We start from the raw sequence: 22,419 nt of genomic DNA, 5'->3' as shown, positions 1-22,419 counted from the left end.
ATTCAGAGATGGGCTCAGGCATCAATGTGCGTAACTGACTGGCACCACACACACGTTCGGCGTGAGCCGGCAACTACTATTCATGAATCACAGCTCTGTGGCAAACATTCAAATGTCCACATGCTCAAAGATGAACAATTCTAGGCCTATGTTCACAACCTCGGCCCACGACTCATGGACCACCAACATGTCATGTGGCAAACCACAACAAGAACATCACCTCCGCAGACACCTTGTCATGGCAAACCAACAGCAAATGTTCTAGCCACAGCATCTTCTCATCAAACCCGATCCAGGCTACCGGCCTCATTCGGCACAACCGAAACCGAATGATTTGGAAAACAACCCTACCCATCACACGAAGCGTAAAAAAGTCCAAGCTGAACATCACATTCGAACAAGCACATTCATCACGTCTGCCACGCGGAAATGTCTGGGCAGGGCGTTCGTGAAAGGCATCGCATCCTGGTCCTCCGCCAACGTGACCCGAAGTTGCGCCTCTAGTCTTCCGTTGCATACAGCATGAACATCCCTGCACGATCCCATGAGCGCTCGCACAACATTCGGAGAGTAGATGTCACAGCACGGGCTAGGCTAAGAGTGTCATTGTCGACCGAGATATGAAGTTGTGATAGTGCTTGCAATCAGCCAAAGTTCCAAGAAAGTGCTGTACGTTTCTCATCTACGGCAATGCACCCATTTCGTAAAGGCGGCGGGCGACACCACAAGAGGCTGGAATATTATGACGGCCATCATCACAGCAACTTTCTTTCTCATCTCTGAGAAGTTTCACGGAAACGCCGAGAGCGAAAATTGACGAAGCGCAGACTCTACGATTGCACTTTGAACCCTTTGATCATCTATTCGGAATTCAAAGTCGTATATCCATCGAGCTGCCTCAAAGCTAACTCAGACGAGCGCGATATAGAAAAGCGAAGCCTCTAGACCAACGAGCAGAAATTGAAACCGCGATGAAGTTTGCCTGTCGACTTGTTGGGAAAGTCCGCCTCTTCAACGCACAACGATACCTCCAACTCATCGCGCCAAAAGCACAATGGAGATGAGCGCGAGATGAAGTTGCTCAAGATATCAGGTGGCTATGGAAGCACGATGAAGCTCGCTGATGTGGTGGCAAACCTCACTTGCTCGGAAAGGTACCTCCGTCACATTGCACTGAAGTAAATGACACCGAGCGCAACACAGCTGCTCTAGAACCAGAGGATAAATTGAGAATACGATCACATTCGCTGGTCTGGACGTATATTCTCATGCCCATCATCACATTCGTTCTCGATTTCTGATACGCTCCACGCCGCTATCGTACCCTAACCCCGCTAATGCATCGCTCTCTCCCACAAAGACACACAACGCAAGCTACCTGGAGGTCTTACTGCTGAAAACTCCCCGAACTAGGCAAATGCGGCGAAACACGCGACTGCTGCTGCTGCTCCTCCCTCCTAGGCCTCCTCCTCGCCGTCAAAAAATCATGCTCTTCATCCTCCGTATCCTGATGCTGACTATTAAACCCACTGTCAATCTCCGAACTAATCTCATCATCCACATCAGCTTCAATACTCGCATGCTGATGCAAGGCCTTTGAAAAACTCGTCAAAGCCCACGAGCAATCATCCAATAAACGCCCCAATTCATTTTCAAGTAACGAATCATCCACCAATTCCGATAAAGCATCTGGATGAGGTGGTTGAAGATTGGGAAAATCGATTTCGGGTCCCGGTGGTTCGTTGCTGGGTTCGCGAGAGCGCGAGGACATGCTTGCGGCGTGTGTGCGTGGTCTGTGGTCGATCATGAGACTGTCGCCAAGGCGTGGAACGCCCCGATCCTCGTTGGGTGTGGGGATGTATTGGGGACTGCTTTCTAATGTCTCATAGCTACCGAAGCTGGGCCATTGGTTGTCGTCGCTTTCTACGGGTGTCAGACCGAGTCCTTGCTCGAGTGTGCTGAAACTTAGATGATGCGGATTTGCTGCAGCGGCGGGACTTTCGTACGTGCCTGCTGTGGGCAACGCAGGCTCTAGAGTGGGTTCCAAGTCGGGTTCTGTGCTTGACAAACTGGCGCCGCGGGCGTGCATTGGCATGGTCTTGTGGCTTAGTCTCTTGATGCCGCCACCTTCCGAAGAGTATGGCTTATGGTATGAGAATCGGCTTCGGTCGGCATCTTTTTGAGCGCCATCTTCTTCGAGATCGAACGGATTTCCAGAAGTGGCATCTGTCATGTGCGAGCTCGCGGTGCCTGGGCGATTGATCTCGTTGCCTACACGTACTCGCTCTGCCAAGCCTGCGTCAAGATCGATCAATGATGTGACCGAGTCTCTGTCTGGGGCGAAATCGAAGCCGCTCGAGAGGCCTCTCATGTGCCCGAGGGGCTCGGTCGCCGAGTGCATCAGCTGCGGACGAAAACCTGGCTCCAATGCGCTGTCGCTACTAGCTGTGACAATATCCTCGCCATCATCCACAGCTGCCGGTCCCGCGTTCGCGAAAGACCATGCCATGGTCTCTGGTCTTGCTTTTGTGGTTTGTGCGCGCATGGCTGGATGGATGGGCTCGGCTGTTTCGAACTTCCAGTCTCTCGTATCACGTTGTTTGCGTGGCATAGCGGTCGCAAAATTCCACTCCATAGTATTGCGCCGCTCATCGTCGTCGTGCTGGCCGTATTGGTATCTGTCTTCCTCATCATCGTCATCATGCCGCAGCTTTCGAGTTGCGGGCCTGATCGTGTCCTCATTGATAGCCGCCATACGCAGATCCAGAGATGTGGTGCCAGGTGTCACGGCTTCGTCTAGGTCCACCATCACTAGAACACTCTCTCTGCTATTGGTATTCTGTTCATACGCGCGTAATGGCAGGTCGGATGGAGGCGGCATGGGAGGCATCGGCTCCTCTGGAGGTTTCTCAAGCTGGTAGCCTTCGGGGTCATTCGTGTCAAAGACTTTATTGAGCAATCTCTCGCCACGATTTGCCGCCTTCTCAATGTGCTCTTGCTTGATGCGCTCGGCCACTGTGAGGTTCTTAGTCTGCAAAGGCGGTAGACTCGAACCAGTTGGAGAGTCAAAATTCCAATCATCGAACATGGCCCCAGGCGGTAATTGACTGAGACGTCGTCCTAATTCTTGATCGAAATTCTCGGAAGTGCTGAAGTTCCAGTCCTCGAGATCGTCCTCTTCTTCATCTTCCTGGCCGTCGTCACCGCGACGAGAAGCTAGAGAGTCAGACGGAGCCCCCATCCACAAGGAAGCACGGGAGCCTCCACCATGCTCCCAGATCTTGAACCTCTCGATCAGTCTGACTAGATTGCGCGTAGGATAGATCCTGCTGGTATCTCTGATGTACGGGTGATTCAGCAATGCCGCTGCGCTCGGACGAGCCTCCTTGTCCGTGTTCAGGCAGAATGCGACGAAGTCACGAAGCTCTGGCGAGTAGTCATCCCCTTCGAGGCGTGGAGGTGCTTTCTTGATCATTTCAGGCAGAAAGTGAAGCGCGGTGGTGGCGTAAGGTGGTGAACCAGTAGCCATCTCGTAAATCGTGACGCCGTAAGACCAGACATCGATTTCGGCGCCATAGCCCTCCTCGTTCTCATCTATACTCCCGTGTTCCAAACGTCCGACCAACTCATGGGGCATCCAGTGCGGCGTTCCTATCACCGTCCTGCGTTTCTGATTGTCGTGATCGATGACTCCGACGATGCCAAAATCTCCGAGCTGGATATCTCCGGTCTCCGTAATGTAGACGTTTGCGCACTTGATATCGCGGTGTATGATTTGCAGCTCGTGCATCGACTTGATGCCAATGGCAAGCTCCCTTGCGATCGGGATAATGTAATGTTCGGGCAGACCAATGGGCTTGCCATTCTTCTCAAAGGGCCGCATCAGCGTTCGCACACTGCCACCAGTACAGTAATCGGATACTATCCAGAGTTGTGAGTGCCAGTCGAAAGCATCGTGAATGACATTAACGTTCTTAGCATTGTTGTCCTTCAATTGCCGCAGAGTGCTGACCTCCTTCTTGAATTCGCTGATGGTCTGTGTAGGATCACCATTCATGGAATTTGACCAATCGGACTCATCAATACTGATTATCTTCACCGCCACAAGGTTATTTGTCTGCTTGTCTAAGCATTTGAAGACGCGACCGAATGCTCCTTTTCCGATCAACTCGAGAAATTCATATGGCGGAGGTGTTGTGCCTTGTCGCTCGGCGTGGCGCAAGAGCGTCTGAGTCATGCTCTTTGCTTCTTTCACTCTTCTGTCGCGATCATGCTGTTCCGCGATGCTGCGTCCAACTGGCGCAAGGCGTGAGTCGTCCATTATGCTATCCGCGCGAGGCTTGCGCCCGAACAACACGCGTACTGCGTCGTGCTCAGTGCGTGGACCAAGACGTGCGATTGGTGGCCACTGTTCAGATGGTGCGAAGAAATTGGTGACTCCTGGACGTTGATGTTAGTGTTAGCAAGTCAAATAAGGTTCAACGCAGCTTCAGTTCGCTGCTTCCTCCTCTCAAGCGGCTGCCCCGCAATAGCTGTCTCTCCTTCCCTTCCCAGCCTCTTACGCGGGACTCGTGGGATCCTGAGCAGTGGGCAGTACTACTGCGCCACCAGACACCATGCGTTGCAGCACATCTCTGCAGACGAAAGCTTGACAGGAATAACGACGTGTGGCCATCCCGGAGCACGTCTTTTATCACAGCGGCGTCGACTCGACATCTCACTTGCGACACGAAGCTCTGGAATGGCAGCACGCAATCGAAGTGGAACAGCATGCTCCAACTTGCAAATGTAGGCCTGCAAATACATTGAGACTGGTGCACAGTCCGGCCATGCATTCTCGAAGCGATGCGGAAACATGCCATCGACCTTCGGGATAAGAGCGATCACCTGCAGCTGCTTCCGTTTGCGTGGTTGATTCCGCCCGAGACCGTACTTTGTCGCGATGCCTTGGTGTCAATCTTCTCATCGGAGAGCTTCGCAGTTCCGTGGTGTTCTCCATATGAAGGCAGGCCGTCGCTGCCCCGCTGGCTGTCCCTTCGTGACTCGGATGTGATCATGTCTAGAGAGACCGAAGAGCGAATAGTCTCTTCTTGAGTCGTTCCGCAATCTGATGACGCCTTGTCTCCACTTGTAGCCATGGTCCACAGACTGGCAGAGTGTACCGATTCCTCTAGACCGAATGCGATCCACTCCTCTATCATGCTACTAGTGCAGCTTGACACAAAGCTACGCTGGTTGCCGTAGACCCAATTCCTTCCGAAGAGATGCTTGCCACTGCCGCCATCCAACGAAAAGACAAAAGAGGAGAAAAGCACTTACTCTCAAGCGCGGTTGCTGCGCGCCACCTTCCTGCCGGGCGTGTCAGCTTTGGTGCTGGCGAGGCACTCTCCGCCCGTGGTCGACCATCGGCCATGCTGGTTGTTGTGGTCGTGGTGGCCGCGGTCGATCGACCAAGGCGAAGAGAGAGGGCGGAACACCCATGATGCGATATGGCATCGATGCGAAAGCTCACCTCAGTCAATTACAGCGTCTCTGATTCGTCCGTAACAGCTATGCACAGCACGGCCGTTGGTATGTCAAAGTGAAGCGCAGCTGAAGTTTTGCCGCTATGCACTTTAGCGTCGTGATAGTTCTTGTTTTGATCCGTGAAGGGATGCTCAATTCGCGGATGCCATGCTTGTGAAGAGGATCTTACACACTCCAGACGCCGAATAATACATTAAGAATCCCAAATATGCCACCACAGCGAAAAGCGTGGCGTATACAGAAAAAAGAGACGGTGTGAGCGATAACATGTCGTCCCGCTGGCACACATGCGGAAGTCGCGACCCTGGACCCTGTGGCGCCAGCGTGGATGCCTCAGGCTGTCATTTCTCGCTCCCACACTTCACCTTGAATCCTTGTCGCTTTGACGTATGTGTTCTCGCGTGAAACCTGAATTACGGGCCAACGTACCACAGAAATGGTCACTGGATCGTAATGTTATCCAGACGATAGAAGCAGCAAGAACCACTGCATTGCAATCGTAGGTCAAGAAAACTTCCTCTCCACTGACACAACAATCTTTCGCATTACTTCACAGCACCAAAAATGTCCAATCCACGAGCGAAGCCAGCAACAACACTCAACAACAAGAAACCGCCACCAGTCAAAGCCCCAGCCTATAAGAACCCCTCCAACAAAGCGCCACCAGCAGTCAAACCTGCCCCTCGATCCCGCTCCGCCCCCTCGAAACCCACCCCTCGCCCGAACGCCCTCAAACCAACTTCATCGCAGAATCCACCTGCTTCCCAAGCCCAACAGCAACCCCGCGCACAGAACTGGATCAACCGCACCGTCCAGTCCTATGTTGCTGGCTATGGCAACTACGTGAGTGGCTATATCAACAGCGTCGGTAATGGCGTCAACTCAATCGGCCAAGGTATCAACAATAGTATTTCCAACACGACACGAGGCTGGGGACAAGGCGTTGCGGGATACGGGAATGAGATTAAAGATCAGGTAGGCGTGGGAGGAAAGAGGGTTTCTACTGCAGGAAATCCGCTCGGTTTGGCGGGCGTGGGAGCGAACAATAGCGGAGGAGCTGTGAAGAAGAGTGGTGGGCAAGGTGCGCCGCAGCAGGTGAACAAGAAGGTATCCGGAGCGAATCCGTTGGGCTTGTGATGAATGAAGAGCAAGATGAGATGTCACGATTATGAGGGGAGCACAGCACGCACGGGAAATCGGAAATGGTGGGCGTTTGCGGAATTTGATAAATGTACGATGATTTGGAATGATGAGCCCATGTAGCCATGTATGCCAGATTCTTTCATCTCGCTACATCTCAAAGTGCTACGCTGATGCCCAAGTCAAGACGCTGCTGTCATCAAAGCGTCCAGTCATCCCTGAACCCCATGCTATGCAAACATGTCCCAGACCAATACTCCATCGCTAAAACGCTGCACTTTTTCGTCCTGTCGTCCGTAATTTATCCACTGATCAATGTAACTCCTGGCGAGGAAAGCGGGGGCACCGCAAAATTCTCTTCTGGTATTGAATCGTCGTCGCTCTCATACTCTTCGGCTGCTTGTTCTTCCTCTTCGTCGCTGCCTTCGTCCTCGTCCTCATCTTCGTCATTCTTAAGCCCTTGCGGAAGTTCCCATTCGTTGAACTCCCCTTCTATCCATCTCTTACTTTGGGGAAGGTGGTAGGGGTCGAATGGAAAGTACGCTTCAAGTTGGTGGTGCGAATCGCCAGTCTTGCGATCCCAAGCAGTTTCTCTTCGGCCAATTTCGATGCCTCCAGTAAGACTGTAAAGTTGAGGTGCTTGACCCAGTCGAATTCGCTTATTACGCTCAATCAAAGAGAACACATACAGGAATCGCAAATGCCATGCGATCTTAGCAAATTCGCTCACAATGGCCGGCGAGCAGACCTTCAGCGGGTTGAGAATTGAGGTTATGTTGCGGTTGAAGGTTTCCTTGACACCAGGTATCCATGGCAGATCTCGCTGTTCGGCAATCATGTCCTCCTCGGTCATGTCTCCCAGCTTTGTGCGATCGATCAAGTCACGCCAACGGAAGCAGAAGATGTAAAGCAATGCTTGAGCGATAGCGTAGTACATGCCATACATCTTCCTGTCCGGACCTTGACTGTGCGGTTCGTAGATATATCGCAGTTCGTCCATAACGTAGCCAAGCTCGCTCACGACTCTCTGAACCAGATGCGTAGGCAGATTCGAAGCACGCGCCGTGAAGCTCGCCACATAAGCACATGCCTGCAAGCGTAGTGGGGCTGCGACATCTCGAGCGGTAGTGCGCCTGATGAAACGGTCGATGAAGTCTTCCGAGTATGCTGACGAATACTGCGAGAAGTGGAACAACAGGAACTGCGCGTGTCTCGATCGATGTGGCATGATGAAGTTGTTGAAATGCGACAGTAGCTCCTGGTATGCCTCATTGGTCCTCGGACTAGAATTGGGCGTGAAGGCCGATTGGTAGTGCTCGAACAGCAGATCCTGAGTGCCATCCATCTTTGCGACTTTCAAGCGAAGCTCTTTCAACCTCATCTCCTCGTCGGTTGTGGTCATTTCCGATTCAGACACGGAATCGTCGTCGCTGTCTTCATCATCCTCTTGCTCCCCGCCCGGCAGTCTGGGGTCGCGCTGGAGTAAGCTCTCCTCCGCTTCGTCCTCCAAATCCTCGAGATCTTGCTGGATCTGAACATCTATATCGACCAAGCGCTGTATAATCAAAGACATAATCTCGCTTTTGATCTCCGGTGTCGCCTCGGCCAATCGGAGCATATGTCGTTGGTATTGGAGGTAGCCTTTCGCAGTAGAGAGGTCGTTGGGGAACTGATGTCGTAGCGTGCGCAGTAGTGCACTACTGGCTGGAGGGACGTGCGATATGATAGTCTCGATAACATTATGCAGTCGGTCAAACATTGTCGCCCGATGAATGATATCGTCTCCAGGCAGTCTGCCCATCGAAGCTGGCAGCCTTTCGAAGTTCGCAACAAGTCTCTCCATCAAGGGAAACGTGAATTTGCCATGTGTAGTAGCGAGCACGCGCAGGAACTCTTCGTAGATGCGCACGAATTCCTCGTCTCGCCCAAGCCACGAGAGGTCAAGCACAGCGAGGACCAGCTTGCTGCATTGCCCGAGGACTGTCACGTGCGAGCCAATGGCCAGAACGTACTTCTTGAGGAGATTCGAAGTCGGGGCATCTTCCGAGTACGCATCTTCCCCCAAAAGTTCCAGTAGTTTCGCATATTCGGCATCGTCTTGGGCGTCACCAGGTGCGAGGTGGCCATGAATTGCTGCGCGCACTTTCTCCTTGACCCATGCGAAAGTCTTGTCCGTGTCTGCGCCAATGATCCTCACCTCCACATCGTCGCTGAATTCGACTTTGAGCCGTTTCGTTGTTTGTGAGAGGCCAGCCTCGTCGTCTGTGTCCAGGTAAGAAGAGTCGCGTTTCAGACCCATCGTAGGGCGCTTGGCGAGCGGAGTAGGTGGCGGCGGCATAGCGCCGGCGGGAGCCGCAAGAGAGACCATGTTGAAGCGTCTCCGGTGGGCATGGAGGGTAGCGGTGGTGGAGGATCGAGATCGGCCGTTGGCGGTGAAGGTGAAGGCAAAGGCGGAGAGCGGAGACCCAAAGAAAATCGCGGTGTCGTGTGAGGAAGTCTGTGCCATCCTTGCAAGACGCAAAGCTTAATTGGATCCTTGGCACGTGCGTCACGATTTTGCTTCACATCCGACGACACACATAGACAGATCCAATGGAGATTCAAGAATATCGCATCGTGTCTGATCACAGCGGCAATTGGTGATCGTGCTTCTGACTGTCATCAGCAAACACATCTAGCAACCGGCAACCATGTCTGTTCGCAGACCTTGAGAAGATGCATGTAGCTTCCCGAGCGGTCCCAGGCGGGACGTGAAGGTGAGTGTATATGGAAAGTGCTGCTCCCGCTCTGGCTGGATAAATATATGGTGCACACGTCCTCTCACTCGGCCTTTCGATCCACCTTCGTCGGCCAAAATAACCCCTTTTGCTGGCTGTCAGCAACATGGCCGACGTCACCTCAGACAACAACGCCACGACCACGAGCACATCCCCAGGCACTGGCGAGAGCGACATGTTCCGATTCTTGGATCTGCCACGTGAACTGCGTGATGCTGTCTAGGACCTCGCCTACGCAGACGAAATAGCTCTGAAGCCTCAGAGGGAGGTGCAGTTCGGCCCTGACGACTACATGGAAATGAAAGTGGAGAACGCCCCCCTCACGAGCCTACTTGCCACGTGCCGACAGATCAAAGAAGAATATCTTGAACGGCTTGCTACAAGCAAGCAGATTACGCTGGTGCTCTCGGACACACCACTGTTCCATAGGGAATACCCACTTCTGCGCTACGCGAAGCCTGCTCAAGCCGCTCAGCGCTGCAAGATTTGTCATGTTCAATCGTTGCAACCAAGACTGCTGTGTAGGGCAACCAACTAATTCCGTTCGAGGTTATTGTATCTTCCTCGGTGAGTTCGATCGCTTGGTGGAGACCGTATGATGGTTCGTCAACACCCTACCACGGCCAATTCCAATTTCTGTGTGCATGAGAATGTGGCGAGACGCAGTCTCTACTGCATAGCCTAATTGCTCGCATATCGGACAAGGTATGCAAGAGTGATTGGACGCGCTCATTCGCATCGATCATGTCTCACGTGTCGAGGTATTCAAGTACGACGCGCCGATGTACAGCTCGACGTGGGACCTCAGTGTGTGGAGCGTGACGGAGGAGACCAATATGGCCGATCTTTGGGTGACCTGGACAAGAGAAGATGGCTGGATGAGTATCCCGAGCGAGCGTGATGACACTCGCTGAGGGATGCATTATGGGAATTAACAATGCGCGCACTCTCAGATACATCCAGAATTCGTGCAGCACTATCTTTGACGGACGTGAGTCACCGACCGAAACAACTCACGTTGCAAGGTCTGGCTTCTGAATCTGTAATCGAACGCGCCATGCTCTGCGACTTTGTGGCATACGAACTTGGCATAGCACTTTGGCAGCGCGCTTTGGTCTCCTCGGGAGAAGGTCTTGCTGAATCGGGCTCTGCTTCCGCACGAGGAACGAACATTGGATGGTATACCGGGGAGAGTCGAAGGCCTGGTGATTCTTAGGTCTTGTCGACCATGTGAGCACCAACGCTCAAAAGAGAGGATGAAACTTGAGAGAGGCAGCAGATAAGGTTTAGCTACTGGCGCCGCCCAGAACCCCCTTTGGCCTAGATCGGCTACACAGACGGATGCACCTCCTTCTTTGCACATGCGCCACGTCCGAAACGAGCACATGCATTGCTAGAAAGCGCCGACAAGATTGATGGATGAACGCCACATGATCGTGCCGTTCTGTTTGAGCAGCACACTCCTTGGCAAAATGGACCCCCGCCCGAATGATCCCTCTCAATCGGATACAGTCTTCGGAGAGGTCGCTGATGAAGTGATGCCAGCTGTTTCTGCTGCAAAGCTCACACTGAAAGCTGCTCCTTTGGAGCGAGCTCGAGTCCTCAGATCTGCAGTCTGTACTTACATCTCATTTAACCTTCACAGCGTTTGGACCTAGAACTTGGAACTATAAGCCACATGTCAATAGCTCCAAACTATGCCGGGACATACCACGAGGCGTAGCGCTTCTTCTGTTCCTATGCATCACTGTCCGCTTCCGTCCGTTCCATACTCGACAAGCTACATTCGCTCACTTCAATCTTCATCGCTCCGGCATCGGACAATCATGGTTCGCTTGACTTCGTCCTTCGTTCTTCTCTTCGGAGCCCTTCAGTGGGTCAGCGGCAGCGCTGTCGCTGAACCTCACTACAACAAGCAGAATGTGTGCAAATCGAACCAGTACGCCAAATACCAAGAGCTGTCATCTTATGGCCCCGCGAAAGCATACTGTAAAAGCAAGTTCCAATCCACAGTCACTGTGACTGCAAAGCCTCGTTACTACAAGAGGACTGCGGAGCCGGAACCATACCAACAGACGCCTGCCAACTACGCATCTCCCAAGCCAACCAAATGTTATGGCAACAAGAAGGACTGCCTTCTCTCTTCTGTCAAGGCTGGCCCACAGAGCGCTGCCAAGACGGTATGCTCTTGCTTCGTTCCACAGAAGACTGTGACCAAGACGATCTATCCCACAAAAAAAACAACTACGTGAGTCTGGAGCGCATACAACTTTTGCTGCGATCTTGTACTGACTTGTATCTTCAAGAAAATGCACAACAAAGACTACTGTGGGTACCGTTCCAAGGCGTAGGTCACGGTCTTACTAATCGAAGTTAGACCAAAAAGACAACACGCAGCACTACTAGCTCACGCGCAACTACAACCAGCAGCGCGAGTACCACTTCTAGCGATACTACGGTACGAATTAGAATTCCGTCCTCTCATTTGGCGTACAGCAAATACTGACCGGCACCCAGACGAGTACCGTACGGATTGCAGCGCTTATCCGCGCTAAGCAGCATTGGCTAACATAAGGTAGACTACAACATCCCCGTCTTCGAGCACGACTACGACGACATCTTCGAGCACGACCACCACGACTTCGACGACTTCGACTGCCTCGACTACCTCGACTACCTCGACTACTTCGACTACTTCGCAAACGACCACTACAACAACGACCACTACAACAACGACCACTACAGTACGTCTTTCATCACTCTATCTCGTGCCAGAAAGTTCCGCGCTGTCGAACTTTACCCTGCTCATCGTCGTGCATCCATGGCCGTCGACTGATACCCGTTGTATGTATGAATGGGCTAACACTTCTCTGTAGACGAGCGCAAATCCAACATGCACAAACGGGCCACTGGACCCACCCGATCCCATTTGTGACTGTTCATATACCATCGAATGCGACACAGCCTTTACTGACGACAGCGACGTCGCCGTGGACAGCGGCAGCTACCGAGAATGCGCTACAACATGCGACCGCATTAGCAATTGCGCATCTTTCCAGTACGATCCAAATGTAGCTCTGTCGTGCGGTCTTTTCATACCTGGCCCCAGGAACAGTGTGACCGCTCCTGGTTCGGGAAAAGTCGTTGGCACTAGGGATAGCTTGAGCTGCTCTATAGATGAATGCAATAACTGAATAGCAATGGGACCATCATCTTAGGAAGACATTGCGAGGAGGTGGAATATTGCGCGAAGGATAGCGCACAGCATCAATGTTCGTTCATTTATATGTGCTCATGCTTAAAGAGCTTTTCGTCTGCCCAGTACCAGTCGAGCACAAAATCGGGTACAATACAACAAGACCAAGTCTCTAAGAGAACATAAGATTCCGGTTCAATCTCGCGTACAATCAACAATCTTGAACTTCTTAAGAGTCCGCCGAGCATAGCATCGAATGGCATGACATCGGATCCAAGACCAAAGAACGCGTCAAATTCTCGTGATTTACAACACTGCTTGCTCATCCGGAGGACCGAGCAGATAGCCCGCACTCTCTACAAGCTCTAGAGGTATACGCATAGCCAAAGCGGCATCATGCAATCGTTAACGGCCCTCGAGGGCACATAAAGTACTGAACGTGACAGCAGGAAACAGCAGAAACATTGAAAGAGTGACTGATATTCCACATGCTTCTCATTACCTACGACTCTGGACAAATCGCATGTTTGTACATTTCCTCCTTCGAGCCACCCTACAGGCACGATTGTCCATTTTGGCTTCAACGAGACACCTCGTGATTATCATCGACTACCCAGTGCTCGTTTCAAGATCCATATGGTCGTCTATGCCGAATTGAGCCTTGTACGCCCGTCACAAAAACAGTTTCAGAAGATTGAAAATGAGCTGCTGCGCTCGTTTGAGATTTTACAGTGTATCTGCGCAATGTCATCGCATTGACAATGCCTCGGTCTTCTGGCATCAAAGCTCCTAGATTCGGTTCGCTGCGTAGAGTATAATACGGGAAGACCAATCTGACGACGTTGGACTGTGCAGTCAAACCTGGCATCCATTCTCTCCAGGTCATATGAGCACCCTGCAGAAGAATTTCGTAACCAGAAAGGGCTGAGGAAAGATGACCGACGAGTTCATCTTGGTCTGTCATCACCTGATCAGAGCTCTCAGCGAGTAAATGTGGTCTGCCCCAGCCTAGTGCTTGCTTCAACGCCTGGTATTCATCGGCTCCATCGAGGTAAAAGATACTCGCACGCCAACGCTGTGCGGTAAGCGGATGGTCGGCGGATCTACCTGCCTGACGTGGTTTGGTTCTCACTTGTAGAGAGCATCTTCGGATTTTACCCTTCGCGAGCAGAAACCCGCATCGTAATGGGTGTATCCAGCGTCTGTCGTTGAACGGCCTCAAGGATCTTGGAAGGCTCAGGGCAAGTTCAAGTCCTTCTTTAGTTTTGTAGTAAAAGGAGTCCAGCCCGCGAGTCTCTGCAGCTGTATCGTATGGAATCTCAGACATGTTCTGGCAGCCCGCGAAGGCCTTTGGGCTGGGAGCCAAGAGGCCACTCCAAGCTTGTAAATGGTCTGCAAGCTTCCATGCAAATATCGACTCATCTGTAGAAGTGGCGAGGATCTTCATCTGGAGACGCGTGAAGGCCTTGACGGCACCTTCGCCGTACAGCAGGGGCATATTGACGTCAAAAATTCCCAACAAGCAGTATGCAATGTCTTCGTCTCGCGTGGTGGCACGTTGGGCCGCCCAGCTCATGCGTTTGGCAATACAAGGCTTAGCGATTCGTAATCCGGAGGCGAGAACATCCTCGTCGATACCGGTTCCTTTCGTGATCAAATTGCTGATAGTCGGACCATTTCTGATGCTGTGAGGTACTCCTTCAATCATCCTGAATGTCGCCATTTGTGCCTTCTCGCTGCTGTCGCAAAGGATGCGGCCGCCCAAAGGCTCAAATATAGAGTTGAAGAAGAGTAGCTTCTCCGGAGCCAGGAGCTCCTGCAATGTCCAGCCACGCTTAAACCACCTCGTGTGAATAAATTGTTCTTCGAGAAAAGGCGCGAAGCCATCTATTTGTCGGATGCCTTCCATGTCAGACGCATCTCGTGCGCCAGGCCTTAGCGAGACTGGATCAACGTCCGGGAGGAAAACCAGACAGACTTCCGCACGATCGTAGTATCCGTACATCTTGTTGATCGCTTCTGACAGCTCGGCCGAGCTGCGCTTGTCGATACAGATTGTGTCAATCCATACGTATTGCAGAGGGAAAAACCATCCTTGCAATCCGGCGCTCGCGATTTCACACAGCTTCTGAATCTTGACATGGCCAGGCGACTGAGTCAACTCTGTATTACGAAATGCTTCGTGCGAGGCCTCGCTTGGAGACCAGACGTGGGACAGTATGGCGTAGTGGGGTAGGCGTGAGCCAAAGAATTCCTCGAAGGCCTGCGTGTATGTGTTCAGAAGCCTCATCATCCAGATCGAAAGCTGGAGCCCGCGGGCGCTGTAATCCTCACGATAATCTGCGTTACATCACGCCTAGCTTTAGACAGCATGTTCTCAGCGCAATGGAGCTGAGAAAGCTGGTGAGGCGGCATGTGGGCGATATGCGGGGCAGAGTGAGCTGTGGCGCTGTGCGTGCATGAAGGATGCGGCCATTGCTTTCGCGTCTTCAGCCCGGATCTTGTGCATACTCGTCTGAGCGCAGTACAGCGACTCTGATCCTTGTAGGCTCTAGGATATGCGACTACAGTGATGTGGCTGGTCCAGCGACATGGGAGCGATAACTGCGGCTCTCAATGTAGTCGTGTGCAATGCTGTGCAAGTTGCTCCGTGTTCTGCTACCTTCGTCTTCTTCTTCGGGATGCCACAAAGCTTGTGCCTTTGACCTGATACGAGGCTACGATGCCTTGAGAATAGCTGCCACGTTTGGATGGAGTTTCGCAGCTCTGCATTCCAGAAAAGAGCCTTGAGCCCTTCGTCGTCTGACCTCTCGCCTCGTCCTACAGAATCGAACACGAGCAAAAGCCTTATGAGCGCTCCTGAAAATGCCAAATGTAGGCCACCAAGCCAGAAAGTGCCAATGGTATGGAGGTTGCGATTATGATGGAAGTAAAGACCTTGGAGTTCTCAGGCTCGCCGATACTCATACCGAAGAAGCTTGCCGCGAAGCTGGCTGGGACGAAAAGGAAGGCAAGGTAGGTGAGCCACTGAACTTGTCTGGCCTGCCTTAGGGAGCTTCGACTTTCTTGAAGCGCAATAGTGTTGAATATAACACTTTCGATACTTCCGATCCGAGCATTGACTTCATTGGCCTGTTGTCGCAGAGTCCTGAAATCGGTCCACAGCTCGAATATGTCAGACTGCTTCTGGTGCGATTTTAAAGTCGTGCTTGGGAAGAGATTGGCTATATTGTCGTCGATCATCGAGAGACAATCGCTTGCGGTCCGGCGCCACGGCAGAAGCTGTCTCAGTACAATACTGAGATCGTCTGGCTTTTCACCCCACGAGGGTTTCTCAAATTGCCACTCGAGAGCACTCAATACCCCCATCAACCAATTTAAGACCTGGAACCAATCGGCGATCACTTGATGATACATTGGCATAGCGATGCATCTGGGGTCCCTGTGGATACGCGAAAGGTCCTCCGCGCCGAAACTAGAGCAGACGTCCACAATGTGTTCGAAAAGTGAGCCTGTCTGAGCTCTCTCTTGCGACGTCTCGATGTTCGCCCGGTGCAATTTCCCAGACGAGCTGGTGAATGGCTGATAATCCGCCCGCAGTTCAGAACCCGACTCAAGAGTAGAGTCCAGCAGGAGGATCCCTAGGTCAATTAGCTAGACTAAGAACGGAGTGTGCGTAGTCGGATACCTGTAATAGCGCCATTGTCCAGCTTGTCAACCCATAATGAAGTCTTTGCGAGAATGATCGATACTTGGGACTCTGAATTCAGCCAATCTGTTGGTTGCCAAACTTTGTCCCCCAACATTGGCCTCATTATCGTGAACTGTTCCATTTCTCGCTTTGCTTCCGCGAAATCTGCCGGCGTGGCAAAGTAGCGTGCCCGAGGATAGTGGAGCGTCAGATGGGCAGACGATTCGAGATTCTCCGAGACTGGCAATGGTGGATTGGGGAAGAGTTTCGAAAACCGTGACACGCTCGCATCCATGTGGGCTTGGAAGAATTCTGGGTCAACATTGTAGCAGTTTCCCAGCGTTGCCATAAGATCCGGAGAGACGTCCTCACAGATCGCCAGTCGCACTTCAGATGAACGTTGGTCCCGCCTTTCAGCTAACGCTTGCCGCAGCGCGCCCGGGTCAGAGTACTCAGTCCTAGATGCAGAACCGTCATCGCCGTATACCACATTCGCGATTCTGGGGCGCCGAGGACGGTCGTTGCGCAGTTCTGTACGAAATTTAGGGAACTCCCAGTCCGTCTGTGCAGCCTTGCTGGACAACTCCCGAGCATCGTCGTGATGGTCGGACCTGCTGGGCCGGGACGAAGGAGCCATGTGAAGGAAGACTTCTTGGTGATGAGGTTCAACGATTATCCAACATGATGCGGTGAAGTTCCCCCAGCCTGCACATGTCGTCCACGGCCGAGCAGCGATGCGGCTGGGTAGGCTGGGTAGCTAGGCCGCCACACTGTGCTTCGCCTGCATGAAGGATTTAATGCGGGCATAATTCCCCGCGGCCTCCTGCCCTCTTCGAAAAACCCGCCCGAGCGCAGTCAAATATTGGCACTGCAAGCGTCAAATATTAGCGGTCCATGGACGTGCTGCGGAATGGCAATACTTCCATTCACATTGTCCATACTACGATTCTACACAAATCGGGCATTTATACATCTCTCTTCTCCCCACCGTTGCCGTAGCTGTAAGCCCCAGTCTTCCCGCACCACTGCCCGCTGTAAGGAACCCTTCGCCTCCTTCACTCCCCTCCCCGTCGAGACAGACCCGATGAAAAACATGCCTGCAGGCGAAAACCACCAATGTCAACTTCTTCCTTTCCTCCTCGTCCGGAACAGGTCCAACCCCAGGCGTGGTAGGCACTGACATCTTTCCTTTCCCTCTCGACAGCCTTCTCGCCTGTTCCCCACCGCCTCGTTCCAGAACCTTTCTCGCCTTTTCCACTTCTCGTTCCTGTTCCTTCAGCACCCACTCATCCCATACGATCTCGCCTGATCCGGGACCCCACGCGCGACGCTTACAATTTTCGCAGACTTGGGTGCGAGGCCGCCACCCGCGTTGACGGAGCGTGACAACTTCATCGATTTCGGCAAAGACGTCTGCGCCAAGGAGGCCGTGTGCAAGCTCGAGGACGCTCTGCTCGAATGTATAGGCCGAGAAGATGTCGGCGAGCACGGCGCGAAGTTCTGACAGGGAGGGCGCGAATTTGGAGGCGCGGCTGAGGAAGGCGCGGAGAATGCGGAGAAAGCTGAGGTGATTGGGGGCGGATTGCTTGGTTGAGGTGATGGTGTTGGAGCCTGTTCTGGCGTCGGGTGTTGCAGTGGCGGCTAATAGAGCTGTGAAGGTCTGTTGCACATTTGATCGTAGCGATGATGCAAGTCTGTTTGTGTCGAAGCTATCCGGCTCATGTGCGGCAGGATGACGGTCATAATGGCTTGCGGCAGCCCCTACATTCTGGCTCACTTGCACGATGGCATCGACAAGGTTCAACCACAAGAACTCGTCCATGTCAAGGTCGTTTTCGTCGATCTCCCAGGCCAAATTGGTTCTCGGACGTGGCGTACGGACCGCGGTCGAAGTTTGCCCCTGGCATAACCAAATGCCCACATTGGTGTACTTTTCGAGGTCCTCCACAAGTTCGTCGCATGTGTCTTGTGCTGGAGTAATGTGTGGATTCGTGGCTGCTGAGTGGAGCAAACTTGCCAAAGCATGCTGCAAGCTTTGCATGTGGGACACGAGTCGGTCCATGGCATCGCGAGCAAGACCATCCCGTGCAAGCAAAGCTACCGCGGCATCAATGACACTCAACTTCTCCATTGCTGGTAGAACCTGCTCGAGGCGAAGATCGCTCGTTGATAAGGTTTTGATGTAATCGGCTACATGTAGCGGCTCGTGCTGACACATGAGGCGTACATACTGCTCAGTAAAAGCAGCTTGCCGGTCCTGAGGCAACGGCGATGTTGTCACGCGCTGGTCTCTTAGCAATGCAGGCTCCAAAAGGGTTCGCAGAAACAAGAACTGCTGATACGAGTCGGACAGTGTATCCACACTCGTTTGCAGCAGATCCGCAGCGGTTGTTGCTAAAGTGCGCGATGCCGCCACGATATCGATGTCTGCTAGGTCTTGCACGTGCTCAGCAATGAGCCCTTTGATTGCAGCGCTCTGTTTCGGTGTCAAACCGGGAACTTCTCGAAGGCAGAAAGTGATGCAATCGAACACATGCTCCTTGTCTTCCGGATCCTCGAAGTAAGTTGATAGCAGCTCAGTCAGCATCCTCTCTCCACGATAGACGGTCTTCAATACGCGAAAAAATCTCGCATGCCGCAATGCTTCGATAAGAGCTGCAGTATTCGCTGGGTGATATACCGACAACAAGTACTCCACACTGAGCTGACAATCATCACGCAGTGACTCAAGAGGTGGCCGGCACAAGCGTTGTAGTGTGCCGTTAAGCAAAGTGCCAGTCAGAATGAGCTGACCTGGATACTTCGACATGCTTCGTGCGACAAACATGTCCAAGTATATGACTTGCTCGGGATCGAATTCCCCTTGTCGCATCACGCCCAGCATGATTTCAATGATTTGCTGTCTGCTTTTCTTCTTGCTCAAAACGCCATTTGAATGATTCGTTCCATTCACAGCGGCCTCCTCGTCGTTCTCATTCAGAAAAGGATCCTCAAAAGCCTCATTCAGCATGCTCATGAAGCTAGCAGCGTCAAATTGCAGAAGCAGGTCCAGGTATGGAAACGCTGGCTCCTCAAATCTGTGTTGCGTTGTGTGAAAGATCTTCTTGGTTCCTGGTGGCCATGCCACAGCTGTTCCAGAAAAAAGATACTCATATAAGTCCATCCTCGCGCGGTAGGCTTCGTCATCGTCCATGAAATCGCCACTAGGGTAGCGTCGCCCGGTCAGGGAGTACGCCAAATATGCGTATGTCTTCATCGCTGGGGCATAGAAAGGGTGGTCGAGGCGCACTTCTTCTTCATCCCCTTCTTGGATCATCATCATGAGCGACAACAAGTCGATCAATGGGGAAACATAGTCCCGAATAGCTTGCGTCCATACGTAGATCAATGCATCGTACAGGCTGTGCTGTCGACATAGCATCGTGACTTGGTCCAGGTCGAAAGAATGTGGGTCCAATCGGATGAGCAACTCCTCCAAACGTGCTGCCTGATTTTCGCTGATAAAGTATGTGACTGTTGCAGCAACGACGGCTGGCGGGAGGCCGGTCAGCTCACCCTCGAGCACATATGGCTCGAGTGTTGCGATAAAGACGTCTTCTTCGTCTGACTCCTCGAATATTTCAAATACCGTGGCGCAGAGGTAGTCCAGCTCCTTCATAGCCACACATGCCTCGAAGCACACTTCAGCCAGTTCCTTCAGCCTGGCATCCCTGTCCTCATCTTGTTGCGCAAAAGTATAATTGAGCGATGCGGATATCATCGCCAGTAAGCGCTCTCTGACGACTTCATGTCTGGCAGCGTCGGCCTCTGGCAGACCGATCACAACATTGTTGGCTCCTCCAGTATAGTATTCTGTCGCAAGTCGAATAGCATTGATGTGATCGCCGTTTTCCATGAGAGCCATTAGTCGGTCGGCCCAATTCGAAAGTGTGCCTACAGTGAGATCATTGAAGCCAAGAAGGAAAGTGCGCCCTTTGTAAGCCTTAAAGCTCATGTAGAATGCATCCGCAATGACGCCGTGGAGGGACGGGTCCTCTGAGTCGAGTCGTTCTACCACACTCTGTAGCTGATGGGAGAATAAGTCTTGGTGATAGATATGCCTGTGGAGCAGATCGATGGAGTCTGTGACCTGCAAAGTGCCATCTTCAACAATGAGCAGTCTCTGGCTTATGGTCAGGACTCCGAGCACGGAACGACTGAGCCATTGAACAGCGACAATGGCTTCGTCCGCGCGCCACCGACTTCTAGCATGGAACTCGAGCGTCGGAGGTTTTTGTTTGTCCTCCTCCTTGGCTTCCATGATTTTGACGTCCAGAACTGTCAACACATTCGACCAGCAATATACTAGCTTAGTGTCCGATGTGCCTTTCTCTGCGTCGGCACTGGAGCTTTTGAGCTTGACGGCGGGAAACCAGGCTAGACAGCCGCTCAAAGTGCTGTGTGGAGTGACGTCCTTGGGCCTGGGAGATTTGTGCTGGGTCTGAGCAATCGGTGTAGTCGACACAATGACAAGCAGATAGGGCGTGAGAAGCGCCGTCAGACCCATAGCATCGGTAGCCTGCTCGATATTACCGAGCGGCAGAGGCGAGAAGGCGAGAACGGAACTAGGCTTTCGCGCTCGTTCCTCCTGTGGGTTAGCTGGAGGGTAACGTCCTAGGAGCCGCGTCGTTTTGATCGACCGAGTTACTGCACCAAGTCCTCTTGTGGCCAGATGAGAGAAGGCCATGCCGCCCGCATCGGCAGATACAAGCGCAGTATGGCGAGTGCCGAGGAAGCCTACGTGTAAGATGGCAGAATCCTCTAAGTGTCCATCGGGATGAGCCCGCTCCCGGAGGACGCTCCTATCGAGAGGTGATATGTGGAGAAACGGCCTCGAAGGCCTGCTGACCTCCCAAGTGAAGATAGATCCGTTCGCATGGCCACTCGCGATCGTCGAATAGTCTGCAGCTATTGCCAGAGATGTGACAGAGCCACATTCCGTTGCCTTAGTGCCAGGACCAATGATGATTTTGAGAGTCTGATGATAGTCGAAACCCAGAACCAGACCCTTGGAAGTGCCTACAGCAATCAGAGCCGACACAGCCATACACGTCGGACGTCCAAAACTTCGCTTGCCACTTTCAGAGAAGGCTTGGCCCGTAAGTTTGCGCAGCTTCGTCCATCGTATCACATCCCATGGCGCTTGTGGAGTGTCAGTAGCAGAATCACCAGCATGCGAAGAGATACCAGAAAGCTGAGACGAAATGGAGATCTGCCTCGAATGCGGGCTCAAGAATGCTGGGGACTGTGCTCTTGGCGAAGCAGGTGCTGATGACAGCCTGGTTTCGAATCGTCTCTCGAATGGTTGCAACGCGCCTGAAGGGGTTCTTGGCACGACTTTGCGCTGCGACGGCCGTCGTGGCATCGGCGACGCATCGCGTGGGGTAGACGCAACTGAGCCAGCTCGCGAAGGAGTATCATCGGGTATCGACCCAGAGTCGAGAGGGCTGCCCACCGGACTCCCCTTCGCTATTGGTGTGCTTGGACCAACATCTGCATCCTCTCCTGCAACACTGCTCTCCTGTCCATTCTCCAGCTGCGCAAAGTCTTGATCTCCAGCATCGTCAACAGCTTCCGTAGTGTCCGCTTCCGCATGTTCATTCCCAGGCTCTGGCAGCACACCTTCTTCTACTGCTAGGACCTCTTCACGTGGCAAAGGCTCTTCGAAGTCTCCATACTCCACGTCTTCGTGATCCTCCTCTTGGCCGGTCTCTATCCTTGCCTCGGCGTCTCTGGTCGACTCGTCCGCTTCCACATCCTCATTGCTGCCACCTTCGTGGGCGTCTCCAATCACGGAGCTCATAGGTCTTCTCGTTGGTCGCGCATTGCTTTGTCGTTGTGTAATTCAGAGGTGAAAGAAATTCGCCGCTCCTTTCTAGCCAGACCGCATGCCACCAAAGAGAGTGTCGACAGCATATATGGAGGTGGGTGGGTATGCGGAAGGATCAAGTTGTCGTAACCGCTTCCTACTTGCGGCACAGTAGTCGAGACGGTTCGTCTGGTCGTCGCTCAATCTGGACTCCGTCTCCAGTACCTCACAGAGTCAGCAA

At 52.7% G+C, this 22,419-nt stretch overlaps 7 protein-coding genes across 8 annotated transcripts; 2 read left to right on the top strand and 5 right to left on the bottom strand.

Moving 5' to 3' along the window:
• Positions 1-1,387: 1,387 nt before the first annotated feature.
• On the bottom strand, positions 1,388-4,321 carry CKM354_000756300 (uncharacterized protein; the record flags this gene model as incomplete). 2 transcript variants are annotated; one of them, XM_044802915.1, is made up of 1 exon in its annotated part: positions 1,388-4,321. In XM_044802915.1, one exon carries the CDS (start codon positions 4,319-4,321, stop codon positions 1,388-1,390), a length of 2,934 nt encoding a protein of 977 aa, XP_044658850.1. The 2 variants fall into 2 exon arrangements, with proteins under 2 accessions (XP_044658850.1, XP_044658851.1); XM_044802916.1 differs by having other exon boundaries at positions 1,388-2,881.
• Positions 4,322-6,090: 1,769 nt separating this feature from the next.
• On the top strand, positions 6,091-6,663 carry CKM354_000756200 (uncharacterized protein; the record flags this gene model as incomplete). Its single annotated transcript, XM_044802914.1, has 1 exon — positions 6,091-6,663. One exon carries the CDS (start codon positions 6,091-6,093, stop codon positions 6,661-6,663), a length of 573 nt encoding a protein of 190 aa, XP_044658849.1.
• Positions 6,664-6,967: 304 nt separating this feature from the next.
• CKM354_000756100 (rDNA-binding RNA polymerase I transcriptional factor) lies at positions 6,968-9,034 on the bottom strand (the record flags this gene model as incomplete). Its single annotated transcript, XM_044802913.1, has 1 exon — positions 6,968-9,034. One exon carries the CDS (start codon positions 9,032-9,034, stop codon positions 6,968-6,970), a length of 2,067 nt encoding a protein of 688 aa, XP_044658848.1.
• A 2,235-nt stretch (positions 9,035-11,269) lies between these two features.
• Positions 11,270-12,378, top strand: CKM354_000756000 (uncharacterized protein; the record flags this gene model as incomplete). Its single annotated transcript, XM_044802912.1, has 4 exons — positions 11,270-11,691; positions 11,750-11,790; positions 12,023-12,187; positions 12,320-12,378. 4 exons carry the CDS (start codon positions 11,270-11,272, stop codon positions 12,376-12,378), a joined length of 687 nt encoding a protein of 228 aa, XP_044658847.1.
• An 886-nt stretch (positions 12,379-13,264) lies between these two features.
• CKM354_000755900 (uncharacterized protein) lies at positions 13,265-14,932 on the bottom strand (the record flags this gene model as incomplete). The annotated part of the gene is made up of 1 exon (XM_044802911.1): positions 13,265-14,932. The coding sequence occupies one exon, from the start codon at positions 14,930-14,932 to the stop codon at positions 13,265-13,267; it is 1,668 nt and encodes a 555-aa protein (XP_044658846.1).
• Positions 14,933-15,486: 554 nt separating this feature from the next.
• Positions 15,487-16,967, bottom strand: CKM354_000755800 (uncharacterized protein; the record flags this gene model as incomplete). The annotated part of the gene is made up of 2 exons (XM_044802910.1): positions 15,487-16,280; positions 16,328-16,967. The coding sequence occupies 2 exons, from the start codon at positions 16,965-16,967 to the stop codon at positions 15,487-15,489; spliced, it is 1,434 nt and encodes a 477-aa protein (XP_044658845.1).
• Positions 16,968-17,270: 303 nt separating this feature from the next.
• Positions 17,271-22,172, bottom strand: CKM354_000755700 (CORVET complex membrane-binding subunit VPS8; the record flags this gene model as incomplete). Its single annotated transcript, XM_044802909.1, has 1 exon — positions 17,271-22,172. The coding sequence occupies one exon, from the start codon at positions 22,170-22,172 to the stop codon at positions 17,271-17,273; it is 4,902 nt and encodes a 1,633-aa protein (XP_044658844.1).
• Between the last annotated feature and the right edge of the window lie 247 nt (positions 22,173-22,419).

This window comes from Cercospora kikuchii (assembly GCF_019650295.1).
Source record: "Cercospora kikuchii DNA, contig_00004, whole genome shotgun sequence".
Taxonomy (NCBI): Eukaryota; Fungi; Ascomycota; class Dothideomycetes; order Mycosphaerellales; family Mycosphaerellaceae; genus Cercospora; species Cercospora kikuchii.
The sequence above is the reverse complement of the archived record's forward strand: the minus strand, read 5'-3'. Positions and strand labels throughout refer to the sequence as shown.